This window comes from Rhinolophus sinicus, linkage group LG06 (genome assembly GCF_036562045.2).
Source record: "Rhinolophus sinicus isolate RSC01 linkage group LG06, ASM3656204v1, whole genome shotgun sequence".
Classification (NCBI taxonomy): Eukaryota; Metazoa; Chordata; class Mammalia; order Chiroptera; family Rhinolophidae; genus Rhinolophus; species Rhinolophus sinicus.
Genome location: NC_133756.1, coordinates 121,725,774 through 121,746,465, shown reverse-complemented (window position 1 = coordinate 121,746,465; position 20,692 = coordinate 121,725,774). Strand labels below are relative to the sequence as shown.

The following is a 20,692-nucleotide window of genomic DNA, read 5'->3' as shown; positions in this document are numbered from 1 at the left end:
TCTTTGTGTATGAGACCTTTCCTTACTTCTCTCTCTGCCTCTTCTCTCTCAACCTTGTTTCTTTTCACCACTCTTTTCTGGCTAGAAGATGTGGGCTTTTGTTTTCTCTCTCCCCATATCACATCTTGTTTTTCCCTTACAAAAGTTTCATAGCTAAGATTTAAAACAGATAGGATTATCTTTCCTATAATATGATCAAACTTTATGCCCTTCTAATCAATGTTGAAAGATTAATTCAATCTCTCTCTCTCTCTCTCTCTCTATCTCTCTCTCTATCTCTATCTCTATCTCTCTCCCTTTCTGTCTATAATATCTGAGATTCAAATGTATTTTCTGCCAAATCACATCTAATACTATCTCTCTCTTTCCAGTGCTTGGACTCAGATACTGTAAATAAATATTACTTGTGAGTGTGGGGAATATGACTGGTATCTTATAAGAAGAGGAAGAGACACCAATGATACTCATGTACAGAGGAAAGGCCGTGTAAGAACACAGCAGGATAAAAGGGATCAAATATATGGTGATAGAAGGAGAACTGACTCTGGTGGTGAACACACAATGTGATATATAGATGATGTAGTACAGAATTGTACACCTGAAACCTATGTAACTTTACTAATAATTGTCACCTCAATAAACTTTAATTTAAAAAAAAAAAAAAAAAGAAGAACACAGCAAGAAAGTGTCCACCTACAAGCCAAGGAGAGAGGCCTCACAAGAAACTAAACCTGACACCTGGATCTTGGACTTTGTTAACTTCTAGAACTGTAAGAAAATAAATTTCTTTTGTTAAAGCCACCCAGTCTGTAGTCACTGCAATCTTGGAAATCTAATATAAGAGGTAACTGTGTTTTCGAATGAATTCCAGGCTAAAAGTGAAGATGCATTGTTAATTATAGAGGGAATAAAAATTCTGGAATCAGAGTTGAAAACAAATCATAAAAACAAGGATATATGAAAATTGCTAAACCTTTGAGGTTGTCACAAATGTCAGTTTCTGATTGTGCAAGGCTGAGACCCAGAGATCTGCATATTAGCAAGCATCCCTGCAGGTTCTGATCCTGATTATCTGGGGGCTATGATTTGAAAAATACTGCTTCATAACTCTCAACTGCATATACATGCTCAGCCAGAGATTAATGGGATGTGGCCACAAAAGGAAGCTCACTGTATTCCAAAGGGACCAGTCAAGCCAATGAATTGGAATAATCTCCTATGATTGGATTGGGGAATCTGGGCCATTCCTTACTATTTATACCTTTATATTCCCAACAAAGATCCAATAATCCAGACACTAATTACCTGGGTAATGAAAACACTGAAATGGCCCTTCATTCCTCTCTCTAAAATGTCTTCTCCATCAGGTTTCAGAGTCCAAAAGTCAGTGATCAATTCTTCATATCCCTGTATTAACATATAAAACTGCTTTTCAGATTTAACTACCCTTTGCAGGGGTTCATATTGCCTACAAGGTATAAAAATAGATTAGTTTTTCCAGTTAGTCCCTTAATGTCTAAAAACAAAGGGTTAAGTTCTGAGTAATCAGGTACAGAAAGAGGAGATGGAGTGCTTGAGTGTAGGCAGAGGTCAGGAGCATATAGGTTTACCTGGGGCACGAATAAGCATCAACACTATCACAATATTTCCAAGAACGTGGCCTGACTTCTTGCTTCCTCTTTGGTTATAGGGAAAGCATTAATTCAAAAGCCCTTTTAAATTTTGCATATGGTTATATATACCCAACATGCATATTGTCACATACAATGTGCATAAACTATACAGTTATGATACATCATACATAAACACTATCAACAGCACCCACTCTGCTTTCCTGAAGTTGTGAAGGTTGATCCTTCACCAGTAGTTACAAGTATATGGCATCCTCTGAGCTCCCATCTAGACATTTCACAAGACCACTCTCTTTTACTCCCTTCTCCCTAGTCCCATGGTCTAAGATAATGAGCTTGAGGGAGATCATCAGAATAGGGAATTGATTAAAGATCCTTAAAAGGTTCTCAATGGAGATGATAGGCAGTTGCATAAAAGTCAGGGAGTGAAGCATTCACCCTCCCATCTCTCCAGAGCCTCTAATTTTAGTCTTCCTTCTTCCCTGATATAAGGCCTGGAGCCTCTGGACCTAACCTTGGTGTGTGAGGAGTCAGTATAATAAGCAGGTGTTTGGTACTGAGCTGTGGAACCAAGAAGAGGTCCCAGAAGGCTCAGTCTGAGCTTTGCAGAGGGAACGGAGAGAAAGAATTGTGCAGGTACAAGAAAGGCTATAGAGAGTTCCTGCCCAAGGTGGTGACGGCTGCAGTCAGATCTTGCTGACTTCATGGATGCCAGGTCTGGTTCTAGCACTAGCTCAGAAAGGAGACAACAGCTTCAGACATCTGTTTACTGTTTGGATTTGCTAACCTAAATGTTTCCAAATTTTCAGAATGTGCCTTCGTGCTCTAGAGATTTAAGTTTGAATTCCAGCTCTGCCACTGAGTGGCTGTATGACTTTAGTCACATCATCACATTCTCTAAGTTTCTCTCTTCTCACTTGCAAATTGAGATAATATTAACTTGCAAGTCTTTTCTAAGGTCTCATGCCATTTCTCTTGCAATGTTTTTGGTACAGTGTCTGACAAATAGTGGATGTTCATCAAGTATTATAGTTCTTTCTTAACACCCTACTTTATTTTCGTGTCAAAAATATTTTCTGCCTTATGCTTTATGACTTATATTGTTAACTACCATATAATTTGCCTGTCCCTACTAAGCCCTTGATTTTATGCTAGCTGCTGCTGCTAGTAGACAATGAATTATCATCAATGTAGGAAGAAAGTATAACGGTTGTTTAGAGCCTGGAGTCTAGAGAAAAAAATCAGATCTCAGTTCAAATCCCATTTAGCCATTTACTATATCTTTGACCTTAGAAATGTTAATTTTCTCTAAGTTTCTGTTTCCTCATCTGTATCATACTATTAATAAAAGTCTATTCACAGAATTATTTTAAAGAGATAAAATATGGACCAAGTTAGTAATAACTAATTAAATAAAATTTAACTTTTATTCAGCCATTTAAAAAAAAAATGCTGAGCACATACTGTATACCAGGGCACATTCTAAGCCCTTTTACAGAAGTAAACAAAGGAAAGCCTTGCCCACTCTGAGCTAACATTCTTGTGAGATTATTAATTGGGAGTGGGAAGATCACTATTCTGGAAATCAGGAGTCTTAAATCGGCATATGGCCTTTGCCCAGTTACTGCATCCTCCTGAATCTTCCTTTCTTCATTTGTTAAAAAAAAGAAAACAGAACCCTACCAGCATTATTGCCTTTTGTTCTATGGACTCTCACGGACTCTGCTTTATGATTGGAGTTGTGGCCATGGGTGATGTTGCTTCAGTCTCTCCTCCCACCTACGCTCACAGCAGTTGATTCCTAGTTGATTCCAGTTGATTCTAAAGAATGAAAGTCACTGACTGATGTGAGGATCAGCGCTGTGTTTTCTTACTCCAGACACCAAGAATAACTTTACAGATAGCCATTCATGCACTCTCCAGTTCTTGATGGAATTCTGTGAGCTGAGTAGTAGCATTTATGAGCTATCTGGATCAAGTTAGGCTTCTACCGTGGGAAGACCAGAGAAAAAGGTGAGTGAAGAATTTTTCTGTCTATAGGTGGCTGATGAAGTTAAGAAAAAAAGAAAGAGAGAGAGAGAGAGAGAGAGAGAATAGGAAGGAAGAGAGAACAGGAAGGAAGGAGATAAAGGAAGAACAAAAGAAGTAAGATAAGGGAAGAGAAGTTGAAAGAAAGGTTGGAGTGTCAGTGAGAGTCCTGGCAGAAAAGAGGTAGGTATATGAGGAGTATTTAATTAAAAGTCTTCTCATAAGGGGTAGGCAAAGTTAAGTATAACAGGAACAGTGAATATGCTCAAACCTCTTAACCTGAAGGAGCAAGGAGAAAAAAATTCAAAGAAGAAAATTATCTAAACAAATGTTGAAAGGAAACCAGGGTCCAGAAGGATATGACCTCTGGAGGAGCTGCAGAGTTCTAGATCTACTTTGTAATAATCTTTTTTTTTTTTTTTCTCCTCAGGAGCAGCCACTAGCTTTTTCTCAATTCATTTCAGGAATTGTGAGGAAATCCAACTCCCTCTTCCTTCCATACACAATGACATTGGGATCCTTGGAAAACAGCAGCAGCATTTCCTCCACTTTCCTGTTGAGTGGCATTCCTGGGCTGGAGCACATGCACATCTGGATCTCCATCCCATTGTGCTTCATATACCTGGTTTCCATCCTGGGTAACTGTACAATTCTTTTCATCATTAAAACAGAGCCTTCACTCCATGAGCCTATGTACCTCTTCCTGTCCATGCTGGCTCTGACTGACCTGGGTTTGTCTCTATGCACACTCCCTACAGTGCTAGGCATCTTTTGGATTGGGGCACGAGATATTGGTCATGATGCCTGTTTTGTTCAGCTCTTTTTCATTCATTGCTTGTCCTTCCTGGAGTCCTCTGTGCTACTATCTATGGCCTTTGACCGCTTTGTGGCCATTTGTCACCCCTTGCACTATGCTTCCATTCTCACCAACACAGCCATTGGCAGAATTGGCCTGGCTTCCCTAGGCCGAAGTGCAGCACTCATTTTCCCATTGCCTTTTATGCTCAAGAGATTCCCATATTGTGGCTCCCGGGTCCTCTCACATTCCTATTGTCTCCACCAAGAAGTCATGAAATTGGCCTGTGCAGACATTAAAGCCAACAGCATCTATGGCATGTTTGTCATTGTTTCCACAGTGGGTATAGACTCACTGCTTATTCTCTTCTCCTATGTTCTGATCCTGCGTACTGTGTTATCCATTGCATCCAAGGCTGAGAGACTCAAAGCTCTTAACACCTGTGTTTCCCACATCTGTGCTGTGCTTCTCTTCTACACTCCTATGATTGGCTTGTCTGTCATCCACCGCTTTGGAAAACAGACACCTCATCTGGTACAAGTTATCATGGGCTTTGTGTATCTTCTATTCCCTCCCCTGATGAATCCCATCGTCTACAGTGTGAAGACCAAACAGATCCGGGACCGTGTGACCCATGCCTTTTGTTACTAGCTGTGTCTAGTTTTGGAGGCACTATTTCCTTGAATGTACCCTTACTTACTCCTCTATCTTTTATAATACCTAATGTACATGAAGCAGAGGATACTGTTACTTATTTTCTCAACAAATATATACAGGAATGAACAAGAAGTCATCGCTCTCACAGAACTCTCACTTTGGTTGGGGAAAAACACAATGTAGTGGGATGTGGCAGATTGTATTTTCCAAAAATGACTACAGAAATATTTCTAATCCAACATTCTCTTCCAGAAACTTGTCACTCTTTCATCAAGAGATGGAGTCTATTTCTCCAACTCTCATAACTGGGTAGGACTTGCCTCAATGAATTGAATGTTGTGGAAGTGACCTGTAAAACTTCTGCGGCTAGGTCATAAAGAGTGATATGTTTTTTGTTTTCTCTGTCTTTCTCTGGATAGATATAGATATAGATACAGATATCCATCTATATCTCTATCTTACTTAACGCTTGCTTTTCAAACCCAGACACCATACTGAAAGGAATCTCAGACCACATGGAGAGGCCACATGAAGGTATTCCAGCCAATAGACGCAACTAAGGTCTTAGCCATAGCTAATTATTAACTAATAGTGAGTGAACAAATCCTGAAATTATTTCAAACCCTGTTTTTCCCATCTCTCCAGTTGGCATCCAGTGAAATAGAAAATCCATCCTACTCTGAATATAGCCCAAATTGCAGATTTGTAAGCTGAATAAATGTGTTTTTATAAGACACTGAATTTTGGGATGGTTTGTTACACAGCCACATGTCAATTGTGTTGCTCAAGGTAAGAAGTTGATGAAGAAACCAAAAGAGAGATATTTTTCTCCAGCTGGGGAAAGAAAGTGTCAAGAAAGGTTTTACTGAGATGACACAGTAGCCAGCCTTAAGGAACATATAAAAGTTAAGTAATCAAAGTAGAAAATTATGGCCCACTCTGAAGGGCATGTGCGAAGATGAGGCAGAGGTGAGAGAAAGAAAATATATTCAGGGAAATATCTGAAGTTTTTCTGTTGTCATTGTTGTTCCCTAGCATATCAGGGAAGAGTAGAGAACATGGGGTGTGTGTGTGGAGGGTGTAAATTAAAAGAGGTTGAGACACTGACCATATTAGAAAGGTGATGAGCCAATGAACAAAAGAGATAATTTGTATCTCAGCATTGCCCCAGATTAAAATATATGCATATATCTTTTGAGTAATACATGTCAATAAAGTATTTGTAATTTTGACTCAAGGTATCCGTGAGAAAAGCAGCCCTGGATAATATGCTGCCACGGAGAGCTTTGAACATCGAAGAGAAATATAAGGATGTCATTTTCCTGCACTGTTTTAGTGCAGGATCAAAAAAGGAGTGACAGAGGGCCAAGTACAAAATCCTCTACTATGAGGTTTACATGGATCCAGTTCTCACTTGAGGTTGGTCTCATCCAAGGCAATCTAGCACTTGACATTTAACTCTTCACTGGTCATGTCCCCACCCCCCCACCAGTGCCACATCCTGTCTGGCATGAGAAAGCTGTTTCTGCAATGATGGATATATGTGAAACTGGATGTGAAACTGGATATATGTGAAAATGGATGTGATACCTCATCATTTGGAAGACCCAAGATTATTTTTGCATAACAAATAGAATAAAATAGAATGTGTGTATAATTGTCATGGGTGGTTTATGTCCTGTGTGCCTGTGTACACACAAAACTTCAGAACAAACATAAGCCACTGCAAATTCCGAAGTATGCTTACAACTCCACAGCTGGAATCTATATCTATGCTGTGTACTTCCAATTTTAGCCCTCATATAGGAGTCATGTTCTCATATCTTATAATGAATTAAAAAGTTATTGTGATACACTGGAAAGTATACTATACTTAGAGTCAGGTTTGGAAAGTTTTACTTTCTGACTCTGTGACTTAGGACAATTATTTTACTTATATGAGCTCAATTTTCTATTAAAATAAACCTAACAGAAGGCCTTCTACATAATTTAAATATATGATATGTAAAGTTTCAAAGAAAATTCTTAGCATGTTTTCAGTTCACAATAAATTTTAGTTATTTTTATTCCTAAAATAAAACTTAATAACATAGAGTAAAACATATCATGGAGAATGTGTGATAAATAAAAGAGGGAGCTCTGAAACAGCTTTGAGGGGAAGGAGACCTGTGAATGATTTCACAGACACCAACAATAACCACATGCATATTTCATCCACTTATTTCTTCTCATAACACATACAGTACTTTCTATGTGCCAGGTATTGTTCTATACAAGGAATAGGCCCTACCCATTTTCTCCTAGGTAGATAGTATAGATTTGGTGGTGAGAACTCCTAGACACAGAGAAAAATAAATGCAGAGACCCTCAAACAAAGCTATTAGACACTTCAACCCGATAGAATTAAATCTGAATTATTATTTTCTACCTTAAGTGAGTGGCACTATCATTCATCTGGTTATTAATTTCAGACTCTTTTCTCTTCATCACCTGCCTTGTTCACCTAGATTAAAGCTTTCTGCCTGTTCCTTTTAGTTCTCTCTTACTCTTCTACTATTATTTTTAAATGCAAATCTGCTTTGTCATTCTCCCTACAACCTCAATTACCTTCTATTGTTATTGGAAAAAGTTAATCCTATTTTATAGAGCCTATAGGTTTTAGCCTTTGTTTGTTTACCAGACACTGTTGCATTATATTTTCATCCCTTTGTATTCCAATGAACAATTTGGCAGATGGATGAATGAAGAACATAGCAAATTTAAAAACTGAGATAAGTCCCAGATAATAGTAGCAGAAAGAATAAAAAGTGTGGCAGGAGTCTAGACTATGAGCGAAGCAAAATGCTGATAAGGTGTACAGGCCAAGTCAAAGAATAGAAACTGTACTTTCAGGATAATGGGAAGCCAATGAATTATTAAGCCAGGAAAGTAACATAACCACATTTGCATTTTAAGATGTTCACTCTGTCTATAATATAAAGAATGAATTAGGGAAGTGAGTGGAATTGATAAGAAAAAGCAATTTCTCTAAGCTGTAAATTTTGGATGAGAGTAATATCTACTTCAGATAATTATTATCAGGATTAAATAAGATACTATGCACAATATATTTTGCAAAGTATATAATACATTGTCATATAATACATTGACATATAATACGTTGTCAATTAAGTGTATGCAAAGTATTTGCCTGTCAATTATACGGCCTTCTCTCTCTAGAGCACTGTTTATCCATCCAGGATTTTATTTCCTCCTTCCAATCTTATCACAGATAAAAATCAGGATGAAATTCCAACACCTCCCTTACCTAATTGTTCATGGTTTCAGTTCTTCCAGTTCCCATACCCAGGACCAAACCTATAGGGCCTTACCCTTGGGAAGTCCTAGAAAACAAGTGTAGGTCTGACACTTCCTCTGACATAAGGAAACTTCTTTCCCTTTCTTCCAATTTGTCCCTTCCTTTTACACCTTTAATTTTTGTCTCAGTTTTATTGGGGCTTACAATAACATCTTCTTTAATAGGTTGATGTTAAGAGTCAACGTCAAGTATATGAATATATGGAAACTTTCTGAGTTCCATTTTTTGACAATTTCAGTTATCATTTGTTGTATGGCCTTAAAAAGTCATTGCTTTTTCCTGTGCTCTGGTTCCTTCATCTGTAAATTAGAGACTTGTAATCAATGAATTCTATGGCCCTTTTCCTCTCTCAAGAGTCTTTGTTCTCTGGCTATTGTTTGTTGTGGCCTGAGTTTTCATCATGCCTACAGGAGAGGTCAAGGTGTTTTCAGATTCTTGGCAAGAAATAAGGCAGCATAATAATCTCAAGATCCATCTATGTTGTTGCAAATGATACTATTTCATCTTTTCTTATGGCAGAATAGTATATTATATATTGTATATAAAACTGAAAACAAAACAACAAGACAAACAAATGAGGAAACAAAAACTCATAGACACAAACAACAGTTTAGTGGTTACCAGAGGTAAGGGGTGGGGGGGTAGATGAGGGTAAAGGGACTCAAATATATGGTGATGGAAGGAGAACTGACTCTGGGTGGTGAACACAATGTGATATATAGATGATGTATTACAGAATTGCACACGTGAAATCTATGTAACTTTACTAACACTTGTCACCCCAATAAACTTTAATTTAAAGAGAGAGAGAGAGCGAGAGAGAGAGAGAGAGAGAGAGAGAGAGAGAGAGAGAGAGAACGAGCAGTTGATCATGAGATTTTTTTTTCCAGGGGGGCAGGAGGATAACAGAAGCGTCCATGGACTTTGTTCTATGCCCCAATTATAATAGGAGAGAATGAGAATGTTTTAAGTTAGAGGATAACATAACCTGTTTTACTTTTACTAAAGGTAACTGGCTGCAAAGTGGAGAACAAATTGGAGGGTGAGATTGAAGCAAAGGGCCAAACTAGGAAGCTATAAAAAAGTTCTTGCATGAGAGGATGGTGATTAGAGATGAGGATTCTGGCAGATAGATAGAAAGAACAGGAAAAATGATAAATGGTTGGGAGAAAACCTTCGATAGGACTTTATGTCAGATTGGATATGGAAAATAAAGTGAGATAGTAAACATTGAGGTAAGAATAAATTTGGGTAGGGAGAAGTAATAGGGGAGATAAGTTCTCTGGCTTTTAGCCAAGCAGAGAGCAAAGTTCTGGCAGACAGTGTAGCTTTGAGCCTTGGCGTAGTTATTACAGTAGGAGAGGAGATACCTAAGAGAGTAACCATGTGCTCTCACCTGAGGTGACTGACATGATACGATCAATAGTCCATCTCACTCATGCTTTCAGACATGCCATTCTTAAAATTTGATTTACCGTGTTAGGCATTTGTTGTAGAGATTAAATTGTGTCTGTAATACCTCCTGAATTGAGACATTTAAAGGCTTTTTAAGGTATTCCAAAATCTGCTTCACTCATACAATTCAAAATTATTGCACTTTATTTGTTAAATCATACTCTCAACCAGACTAACATCCTTCATATCTGCTGTGTGCCCTGCTAGTCTACTTCTCCTCAATAGTATAATGAGTGTACATTGTATAAATTTAATAAATGCTACTTGAATAATCTCAATCTGTCCAAATTTTATCCATTCTTTAAGGGCTGACTCAAACACAAGTGCTACATAACATCGTGTTTAGTTTCAACTGCTCTTAAAATGTTAATTAAACCTCTGTGAGTCATATATCGCCTGATTATATCATCTTTCCCACTGAATATTACATTCCGACTTTATTATAAATTCTGTGCAGCACGACATTTTGCTCTTCTCCCAGTCTCTACTAGATAGTAACCATTGTAGCGCTGAACACATAGTAGGTGCCAATAAATACTTACTGGCAGGAAATTATTACCTCAATATTCAAGTTCTTATCTCCTACCTATGCTAAACAATTTCCCCAAGACCTCTCGGATTTGTCGAGTCTTTACACAATATACAATGGGGTTCATTAAGGGAGGCAACAACAAGAATGTATCTGCAATAAGGATTACAATGAGGGGGCTTTTGTGCTTGGCAAAGCGGTGCATAGCAGCCAGGGTGATGATGGGTACATAGAAAATGAGCACAGCACAGATATGGGAGACACAGGTATTCAGGGCCTTGAATCTCTCTGCCAGAGATGCAATGCTGAGTACGGTCTTCAAGATAAACATGTAAGACAGAACAATTAATGCCAAGTCCAGCATAGTACAGAGAGCGACAAAGAAGCCATAGATAACATTGATCTTGTTGTCAGAGCAGGCCAGCTTCATGGTATCCTGATGAAGACAGTATGAGTGAGAAAGGAGATTCTTCTGACAATATTTTAATCTCTTTAGAGTGAATGGGAATGGAAGCACTAAGAGAATGCTCCTGATGGCTAAGATCAGTCCCATTTTAGCAACTCTTTTGCTAGTGAGAAGAGAACTATATCTCAGGGGATTGTGAATGGCAAGAAAGCGATCCAAAGACATAACTAGAAGTACGGAGGATTCCATGACAGTGAATCCATGGATGAAGAATTCTTGAGCAAAACAGGCATTGGGTGAAATTCCCATGGCGTTGAACAAGAAGATTCTCAGCATAGTAGGGAGGGAGGAAAATGACAGGCCCAGGTCAGAGGTGGCCAACATGGCAAGGAAATAATACATGGGCTCGTGAAGTGAGGGCTCTTTCTTTATGATAAAAAGGATGGTGCTGTTTCCCATGATGGCAACCATGTACATGAGGCAGATGGGAATGGAAATCCAGATGTAGGCATGTTCCAGACCTGGGATTCCAATCAGAAGAAAAAGCTGGACCTCAGAGTTATTGAAAACAGACATCACAAGTGGGAATGTGAGCTCTTTAGCCAGATCTGAAATCACATAAACAAAAAGAAGTCACACTTTTGGATAAAACTCAGTGTTGTGGGGATAAGCAGTTCTTTTACATATTTGTAGAAGCATATTTGTATGATATTACTAAAATTCATTTTGCAATATATATCAAAGTCCTTAAACATGTTCATGTTTTCCAACATGGGAATTTCACTTACAACAATTTATCCTAAGGTGGTGATTTTCAAACAATTTTATCCAAATATGAAGGTCATATCAAAGCAGAGCTGCTTGATTGAATCAGTGACAGGCACTCAGCATCTTTCCCCTGCTTTTCCACATGACCTTCAATAGTCCTCTTGTTGACTTCATAACAAGATCCCTGATGTCAAGGAATAAAGTGTAAAAACAATAGTCTAAAAAAATAATCAGAGAATCTTGAAAATATTAACACTACAATAAATGTTAAATAATAGAAAGTAAATTTATAGCCTAATTTAAGTCTTAAACTTATGAGGTAAGTACTGATTATCCACACTTTATATGTGAGCATAAATACTAATAGAGGCTGAATAAATTATGAACATCTGTAAAATATTAATATTGATTATACAATGGTTTCCAGAAGAACTGGAAGAAATGGAAAGCATGGATACACTTTTGGGGGTTATGTATTCTTATTGTCTTAGTGTTTGTACTCCTATGTGAAATGGATAGCTCCTAGCTCAAATGCCTATGGGCCACACTTCAAGTTATCATTTTATTATTTCAAGAGCAAGTGGTGCAGCCATACAGTAGTATGTTCATCTTATCTCTCTTGATCAAATTATCTTATATTTTATCTCTGAGCAAATTAGTCAAAGAAGTTCTAAGTGAAATAAATCCAAATCACTCCCTTTCTCTTTGTAATGAAAAAATTTTAGATCCATTCAGATATTAAACTAAACCCCGATTTTATTGTGAGGGTTTCTATTAAAGAGTCAACATTTTATTTTCAAAGGTAAAATATGTAATCTTGCAACTTATTGTGAACTTTTTGAGCTTCAGGATATCCCAATGTTGAATAATTGGTAAAAATTACTGGAGAAACACACATATCTAAGATAGCCATCATAAATCCCATGATATATTTAGTAAGCCTGATGAATACATAAATAAATAAATGAAAATTATTAAATTAATAATTTCAATTGCAAATAAAAATGCAAAGATGTAAAAATAAAGAGAGAACAAAAGGCTAGAGTTCACATGAGATGTTAATCTCACTCCAGAACTTTTTTAAAGTTAAAATTGCAAAAGAAGAAAAATTATCAATCATCAATGGAAAATATATGGGGCACCGAAAATTATTGGGCTCCTCTAAAATGATGTTTGCTTGTGAATTGATATTGTATTTTGTAATTGTTTAGAGGATAGCCAAGAAAACCATAATAAACAACAAGCAGAATTGGACCCAAATATTTGGTATTTTCTGGGTACTATCTACACAGATCTGTTTTGTCTGCTTGTAAATGGAGCTGTAGCTGCTAGACTGGGAGCTCCTAAACAATTTGACATGTTTTATTTAACTCCCACCATGGCAGCAAACCTAATGTCAAGCTCAGAGAAAGTATATTTTGGAGATAGTAGATTTTCAAATACCATGAAAATCATTCTGCACATAATCTGTCAGACTGCCTATTTAGCAGATTTTATTCTGTTTTCTCCTCTCCAGGAGTCATAAGTTCTCATTTTCAAAAATACTTAACCCTTATTTCCTTTTTTTTTTTTCCTCTTTGGTAAATGGATATTGACTTAAGTCTTTCAGAGAATATTTCTGTTGTGCATGCATCTTTTATTATGATAATTTCTGCACTGTTTTATAGTGTACTGTTTTTATGCATTCCTACCCAATATAACCTTACCACCACCATATATACCAACCGCTAAATACTGAAAGGTATCGATGGGATTTTATTTATGTTCGTATATGTGCCATCAACATAGTTTCTGAAACATGAAAGGCTCTCAGCAAATGTGCAAAGAGTGAATGTGAGTTGAAAAATGTAAAACAGATCATTTCTTAGTGCCTTCTCCCTTTGTTCTGTGATAGTAACCAAGGAATATTTGGTTACTTATGCTTACTCTGCTCACCAACACTTTCATGGTGAGCTTGATCTTACACAGAGTATGCTTTTGGACATGGAGTCTGATCTCCAGGAAAAATAGCTCAACAGAGCTGTCAATTCAGAAATATTGATATGATAGTTGGTATTTGAAGTCATGAGAATAGATCACCCAGGAAAAATGTAAAAAAGTACAAAATTTAGATTTCAGCTAGAACCTTGAGGCGCAGCAAGATCGTTGAGAACATCTTTCACAAGAATATCCAGAGATCTGGGAGAGTGGGATGTAGTGAGTACCAAAGGAAGAGAATGTTTCAAGAAGGATATTTATTGGATCAAACATTGCCCAGACCTCTTAGAATTCCCATTTTTTTAGTAAGAAATCAGCCCTATTTATGTGGGTTTATTTCTGAGTTTTCTGTGGAAGTCTGTGTGGAGATTCCTTGAAAAATTAAGAATAGAATTACCATATGATCCAGCAATCTCTCTCCTGGGTATGTGCCAAAAAAAAATCTGAAAATATTTATCTGTAAAGATACATATATGCTCTGATGTTTATTGCAGCTTTATCACAATGGCCAAAACATGGACCATTGTGTTCCAAAATGTTCTTCGATAGATAAATGGGTAAAGAAAATATAGTATATATACACAATGGAATACTACTCTGTCATAAGAAAAGATGAAATAGTGCCATTTTCAACAACATGGATGGGTCTTGAGATTATTATGCTAAATGAAATAAATCAGACAGAAAAAGTTGACAACCATATTATTTCACTGATACGTGGGATATAAAACTGAAAGCAACAAAGGGACAAGACAAACAAATAAAGAAACAAAAACTCACAGACACAGACAATAGTTTAGTAGTTACCAGAGGGTACAGGGGGTGGGGGGTGGTAGACGAGGGTAAACAGGGTCAAATATATGGTGATGAAAGGAGAACTGACTCTGGGTGGTGAATACACAATGTGATATATAGGTGGGGTATTACAAAATTGTACACTTGAAACCTATGTAATTTTACTAACCATTGTCACCACAATAAATTTTAATTAAAAAAAAAAAAAGAAATCAGCTCTCAAGTCTCATGCAAAAACATCTGGGTATAAATCTCAGCAAGGCAACTTACCATCTGTGTGAATTTGGGCAAGCTGTTTAGGCTTCTAAGCAAATGCTTACTTTTCTGTTAAATGTTGTAAACAACAATATTGATCTAAAATAGCTATTTTAGACAGTCTGATACAGTCTTTAACATAATGAAGATAATCTGTAAGTACCAGCTGCTAATAATTATTTTGACAAAAATTTCCTAACCATTCTTGCCACACTTCAAGTCCTAGGTTGGCTGAAGAGATTTTATTATTTATTTGTTTGTTTATTTGTTTGTTTATTCAACAATAAGGACTTACTTTCATTTGTCACATCAATATTTGTCATACTGTAAATGGAACCCTAGTAATATCAGAGTCAATAAAATCACTTTTAACCTTCAGACCATGCAATCCCATCCCCCTTTACACACACATTTACACACACACACACACACACACAAAGGAACCACTTCCTCTTCCTCCCCATAGTAATTACTTCAGGTGTAAACTGTTTAACAAAGCCTTAAATTTAGGTTTCCAAAGAGATTTTTAACTACTTGCACTTACCAAAACTGGATGCTCAATATGGCGCTAAAAGATAAGAGCAAGAACTCTTAATTTTGACCTCCACTTTATCTAGATACTTCTACTCCTATTTCCCTCAGGGTTGTAGACCCTTGGGAGGAATAGAAAAACAGCCTGCTCTCTGTGATCTCTCAGTGGACTTACACAGAAAAAGTTGGGCCTAGTACATTAACTCTTTGGTACCTAGGAACTCCCACCGAAACTAGAGACAAATTATAAAGCAAAATAATTACAAAACCACTCAAGTAAGAGGTGATGCTAGAAATCACATTGGTAGAGGAAGCTTGATATGTGGCACTCACAGAGATTAAGCAATACAGTTAAAAGAGCAGGTTATTTGTAATAAAAATATTTTAGCTTCAGAGCGGCTGGATGGCTCAGTTGATTAGAGAGACAAAGTTGCCGGTTCAATTCTTGCATGGGATGGTGGTCTGTGCCCCCTACAACTAAAGATTGAAAATGACAACTGGACTTGGAGCTGAGTTGTGTCCTCCACAACTAGATTGAAGGACAATGACTTGGAGCTGATGGACCCTGGAAAAACACACTGTTCCCCAATATTCTGCAATAATATATATATACATATATATATATATATATATACATATGTATATATATATTAGCTTCAATTTGAGGCCATGCCACTTTACTTTTCTTCACCTCAGCTTAACTATCCACAAAATGGAGATAATATACACAAGTATCAAATATTTATGAAAGCCCTTTACAAACTATAAAATGTTTTACAAATAGTTATTCCATTTGTTTATTTATTTAAACTCATTTTTGGCAAATGTCATTAGATAAGCATTGAATAGACATGTTCTGCCACTTGCTGTTAGATTTCCCACCAGATATCCCCAAATTATGTGCCTTCTACATTATATATTGCATTCACTAGAAGCTATTTAAAGGCTATCTTTTGGGTTTCACTCATACGAGGTGTGATTAAAATACCATGAATGGCATTTCACATTCTGCCATAAGAAAAGATGAAATAATGCCATTTGTGACAAAATGGATGGATCTTGAGATTATTATGCTAAGCGAAATAAATCAGACAGAAAAAGTCAAGAACCACATAATTTCACTGATAAGTGAAAGCAACAAAGGAACAAAACAAATAAAGAAACAAAAACTCATAGACACAGACAATAGTTTAGTGGTTACCAGAGAGAAAAGGGGGAGGTTGATGGTAGATGAGGGTTAAATGGTATCAAATACGTGGTGATGGAAGGAGAATTGACTCTGGGTAGTGAACACACAATGTGATATATAGATGATGTATTACAGAATTGTACATTTGAAACCTATGTAACTTTATTAACCATTGTCACCCAAAAAAATTTAATTAAAAAAAATACCATGAATGCTGCTGCCAAGTGCCATCCAACAGAAAGTCAGGGATCTTCATTATAGGAAGTGGCACATTGAATCTTAGTAACAGTGTACGACAAGTTTCAACTAGTTCAGTGTAGTCAGTTGGGAGTGAACTATGGTTGAGAGGTGTGTTTTAAAGTGTACCATAGTACACCTGAAACTAATAAAAAAGTGTTAAAAAAAAAGTGTACCATAAATCATGAATCATGAATAACGCAATAACATGAAATGGGCAAATCCTCCATCATGACAATGCTCTGTGTCACACATTGCTTCTGGTATGGCAATTTCTGTCAAATAAAAACAATACAGTGTATCCTCATTCACCTTATTCATCAGATCCGGCACCATGCGACCTCTGGCTCTTCCCCAAAGTCAAAATGACCATGAAAGGTAAACATTTTGCATGGATTCAGAACATCGAGGCAGCCACGACAGCACAACTAAAGATACTCATGAAGCACGTCTTCAAAAGTGCACTGCTTCAAAAGTGGCAAAAACAATGGGAAAAGTGTGTTCAAAATGAGTGGAAGTATTTTGGGAGAGATTAATGGGAATGTGTCTTTTATGTAATATTTTTTTTAATTTAAACATTCACCATTTTTTTTATTATACTTCGTATCTTTATAATTTTGTACAAGTTCTATAGTGGTTTAATTCCTAAATTAAATAATAGTTACTGAAGTTTATGAAGAACAATAAAATTTAATGATAATTTAAGTAAAAAAGAATACATTTGTTTTAGGTTTTTAAAAAATACATATATATTCCTTACTTAAAACAAGAAAATTTGGTCCAAATAATGCAGTCAGATCATACATTAATAATAAACAGAATAATTGATATAATTCAAAAGTATAACAAAAAACACATAACCAGCCTTAAATACAAGACACACATCTTTGTGAACAAGAAGAGGAACAGAAACTCAAAACAATGAGCAGGAATACAAGGTCTGACAATTAAGTTCGCGAATTTGTTGCAATGAGGTTGCTAATATTTTTCGATATCAGAAGGATTATTCATTATGAATTTGTACCATCTGGACAAAAAGTTAACCACGTTTACTATTTGGAAGTGCTGAAAAGGCTGCATGAAAAAGTTAGACGACCTGAACTTTTCGCCAACAATTCATGGCTCTTGCATCACGACAATGCACCAGCTCACACAGCACTGTCTTTGAGGGAGTTTTTAGCCAGTAAACAAATAACTGTATGGAAACACCTTCCCTACTCACCTGATCTGGCCCCCAATGACTTCTTTCTTTACCTGGAGATAAAGGAAATATTGAAAGGAAGACATTTTGATGACATTCAGGTCATAAAGGGTAATAGGACAACAGCTCTGATGGCCATTCCAGAAAAACAGTTCCAAAATTGCTTTGAAGGGTGGACTAGGCACTGACATTGGTGCATAGCTTCCCAAGGGGAGTACTTCAAAGGTGACCATAGTGATATTCAGCAATGCGGTATATAGCGCTTTTTCTAAGATGAGTTCATGAATTTAATTGTCAGACTGGTGTAAACCTACTCATTGTTTGGTTCCATGTTTAGAGACTACAATCAACTATCATCTGATAAATGAGATTAAACACTCTCCATGTGAGATGAAAAATTAGTCTTCTGAAAAATTAGAATGGGCCATTCTGGAGGATATTTTTGGTACGCATCCCATCCTCTTGTGACTAAACATTTTATTACAAGGCTGCCTGACTGCCAACTACCTTTGGATCTTTGTGGGTAGGCTGTGTCTATGCACAGCATTCCAAAGTTCTTGAGAGCAGAAATCCTAAACAGAAAGTCTAAAATAGCTTTAAGCCTCTAACACACACATAAATTTATAAATACCCCAGTTTCTTTATTCCTTAGAAGGGATAACTTTGAGACACATGTTCTAAACAGGCTCCAAAAGTTACCCACTTGCATGAGAACAAAACATTTATTGGCTCCTTTTCTTTCACTATATAACTATTCCATGCCTTAATTTCTTGGGATCAGCTATTTTAAAAAATCAACTTGCTCTCAAATTCTTTTCACAGTTTTGGCTTTCAGAGGATTCAAAATTATATGCAACCAGTTCATAAAGAAGGCTGAAAAGTGAGTGATCAATATTGTTTATAGAAGCCACCAGTTTTAAGTTGTTAATGAAATAAACAGATTCTTTTCCTGCACTTGAATCAAACCACAAGACGGCTATTGTCTAGATTTGTGACAATCAATAAATTGAACAACACCAAGAAGTAACTTTGAACCAAAATGGTAAGACCTAACTCTGGATTAGCATCTTACAGAACTTGTTACAGAAAATTTAAATAGTAACAACAAATCAAGGAGTGAAAATAAACTTGAATTTGGATCTGAATTTAAGTGTCGACAAGAATAAAAAATAATAAACAATTGAGTATGATTTGATCAACTCAAATGAAAGCCAGAAAACAGGGGGAAATAAAAGAAAGTACAATAAACAAAATAGAAGATATGAAATAAAATAACAGAAAGAATTCTAAATAAAGAAATAACCACAGTAAATTTTAATGGATTAAATGCCTTAATTAAAAGGCAGAGAGGTAGGAACTGAACTAAAAACAAAATATATATATATATATATATATGCTTTTCCCAAAAGTTACATTAAAATAAAAGCATATGGAAAGAGTGTAAAAAAGGGAAGAAAAATTATTATTAGTCAAATATAAAAGTAAAGAAAAAAGCATCCTAATATCATACAAAGATAATTTAATACAAGCTACACAACTGACAAATAATAGAAAAATAATTTATTTCCATTATATTATGTAAACTTAAATCTACAGCTTTAAAATATATTAAGCAAGTTAAATACCAAATTAGCATGTCACTACGTAGCATTTATACTCCTAGGTATTTACTCAAAGAAATGAACACAATTACTGTGTATACAATTACTTCTATATGAACATTCAGAGCAAATCTTGAATAACAGCCAAAATCTCAAGGCCTCTAGGTAAATATAGGTAAATTTTTAAAAATGTGATAGGTTCTCTGGGCAGTACCACGGAAATGGGCAAGAATAAGTGCCTTACAAAAGGCATGAAAAATGAGCCAAGAAAAAAGTAGTTGATTAATTTTCTAAGAAATATCAGTATGATATGAAAGCACCAGCTATGTTCAAAATAAGAATATTGGGGGAAAAGGTATCACAAGGATTCAAGCAACCAGAATTGAATCTAATGGCTGCAAAGTTCATATTTTTTAAATGAGCCACGCTGATCTATAGAACAATGGCATTGCATTTAGAAAATTCAAATTAATTATGAGGATGTTCAGGGCAAGACCTTCCTGACCAACTTCCATGAAAATCACAGCAACAAATCCAGAGCAGAGTAAGTACAAGAAAACCAAATCCAGACACATGATAGTCAAGTCCTGAAGAAAAAGAGAGACATATTAAAAGCAGATAGAAGGTATATTTTGAAAATACTGAAAGAAAAACTTGTCAACCTGGAATTTAATATTTGTCAAAATTGTCTTTCAAAAAGAAGACAAAATCTATACATTTACAGATAAATAAAACCTTAGAAAATTCATAGCCATGAGACCTGCACACAATAAAGGAAGTTTTCCAGGCTAAAGTAAAATAATACAAGATGGAAACTCAGATAAACAAACAAACAAAAAAAAGAATGAAGATGCTAAAAGTGGTGAATATGTGATTATGCATAAAGTATTGTTTTATCTTTTCTTAATTTATGGAAAAGATAATTTATTTTTTGAAGTAAAAGAATTACAATGTATTGAGAGATTCATAACATAGGTAGAAATATATATTTAAAAATAATTGCATACAGGTTAAAATGAGATAAATGGAATTATACTGTTGAAAGTTTCTCACATTGCCTATGGGGAAATATAATATTAATTCATGGTGGACTCTTATAAACTAAGGTTATATACCATAATCCAAGGAGAAATTACAAACAAAAAACAAAAATTAAGCTCAAAAGCCAAGTGTGGAAATAAAATAGAATACTGAAACATACTTGAATTGATTTGATGTAAAGATTCAAAAGAATTAAGTATAGCTATTAATAGAACAGAGAAGAGAAAACAGATGGGA

At 35.9% G+C, this 20,692-nt stretch overlaps 2 protein-coding genes across 2 annotated transcripts; one reads left to right on the top strand and one right to left on the bottom strand.

Annotated features, from left to right (window-relative positions):
- Positions 1–4,164: 4,164 nt before the first annotated feature.
- On the top strand, positions 4,165–5,106 carry OR51G2 (olfactory receptor family 51 subfamily G member 2). The gene has a single exon (XM_019715818.2). The coding sequence runs from the start codon at positions 4,165–4,167 to the stop codon at positions 5,104–5,106; it is 942 nt and encodes a 313-aa protein (XP_019571377.2).
- A 5,394-nt stretch (positions 5,107–10,500) lies between these two features.
- LOC109436945 (olfactory receptor 51A7) lies at positions 10,501–11,436 on the bottom strand. The gene has a single exon (XM_019715825.2). The coding sequence runs from the start codon at positions 11,434–11,436 to the stop codon at positions 10,501–10,503; it is 936 nt and encodes a 311-aa protein (XP_019571384.1).
- Positions 11,437–20,692: the final 9,256 nt, after the last annotated feature.

Bases quoted from the DNA above. Each gene is read 5' to 3' on its own strand.
- OR51G2 (XM_019715818.2), top strand. From the start codon at position 4,165: ATGACATTGGGATCCTTGGAAAACAGCAGCAGCATTTCCTCCACTTTC.
- LOC109436945 (XM_019715825.2), bottom strand. From the start codon at position 11,436: ATGTCTGTTTTCAATAACTCTGAGGTCCAGCTTTTTCTTCTGATTGGA.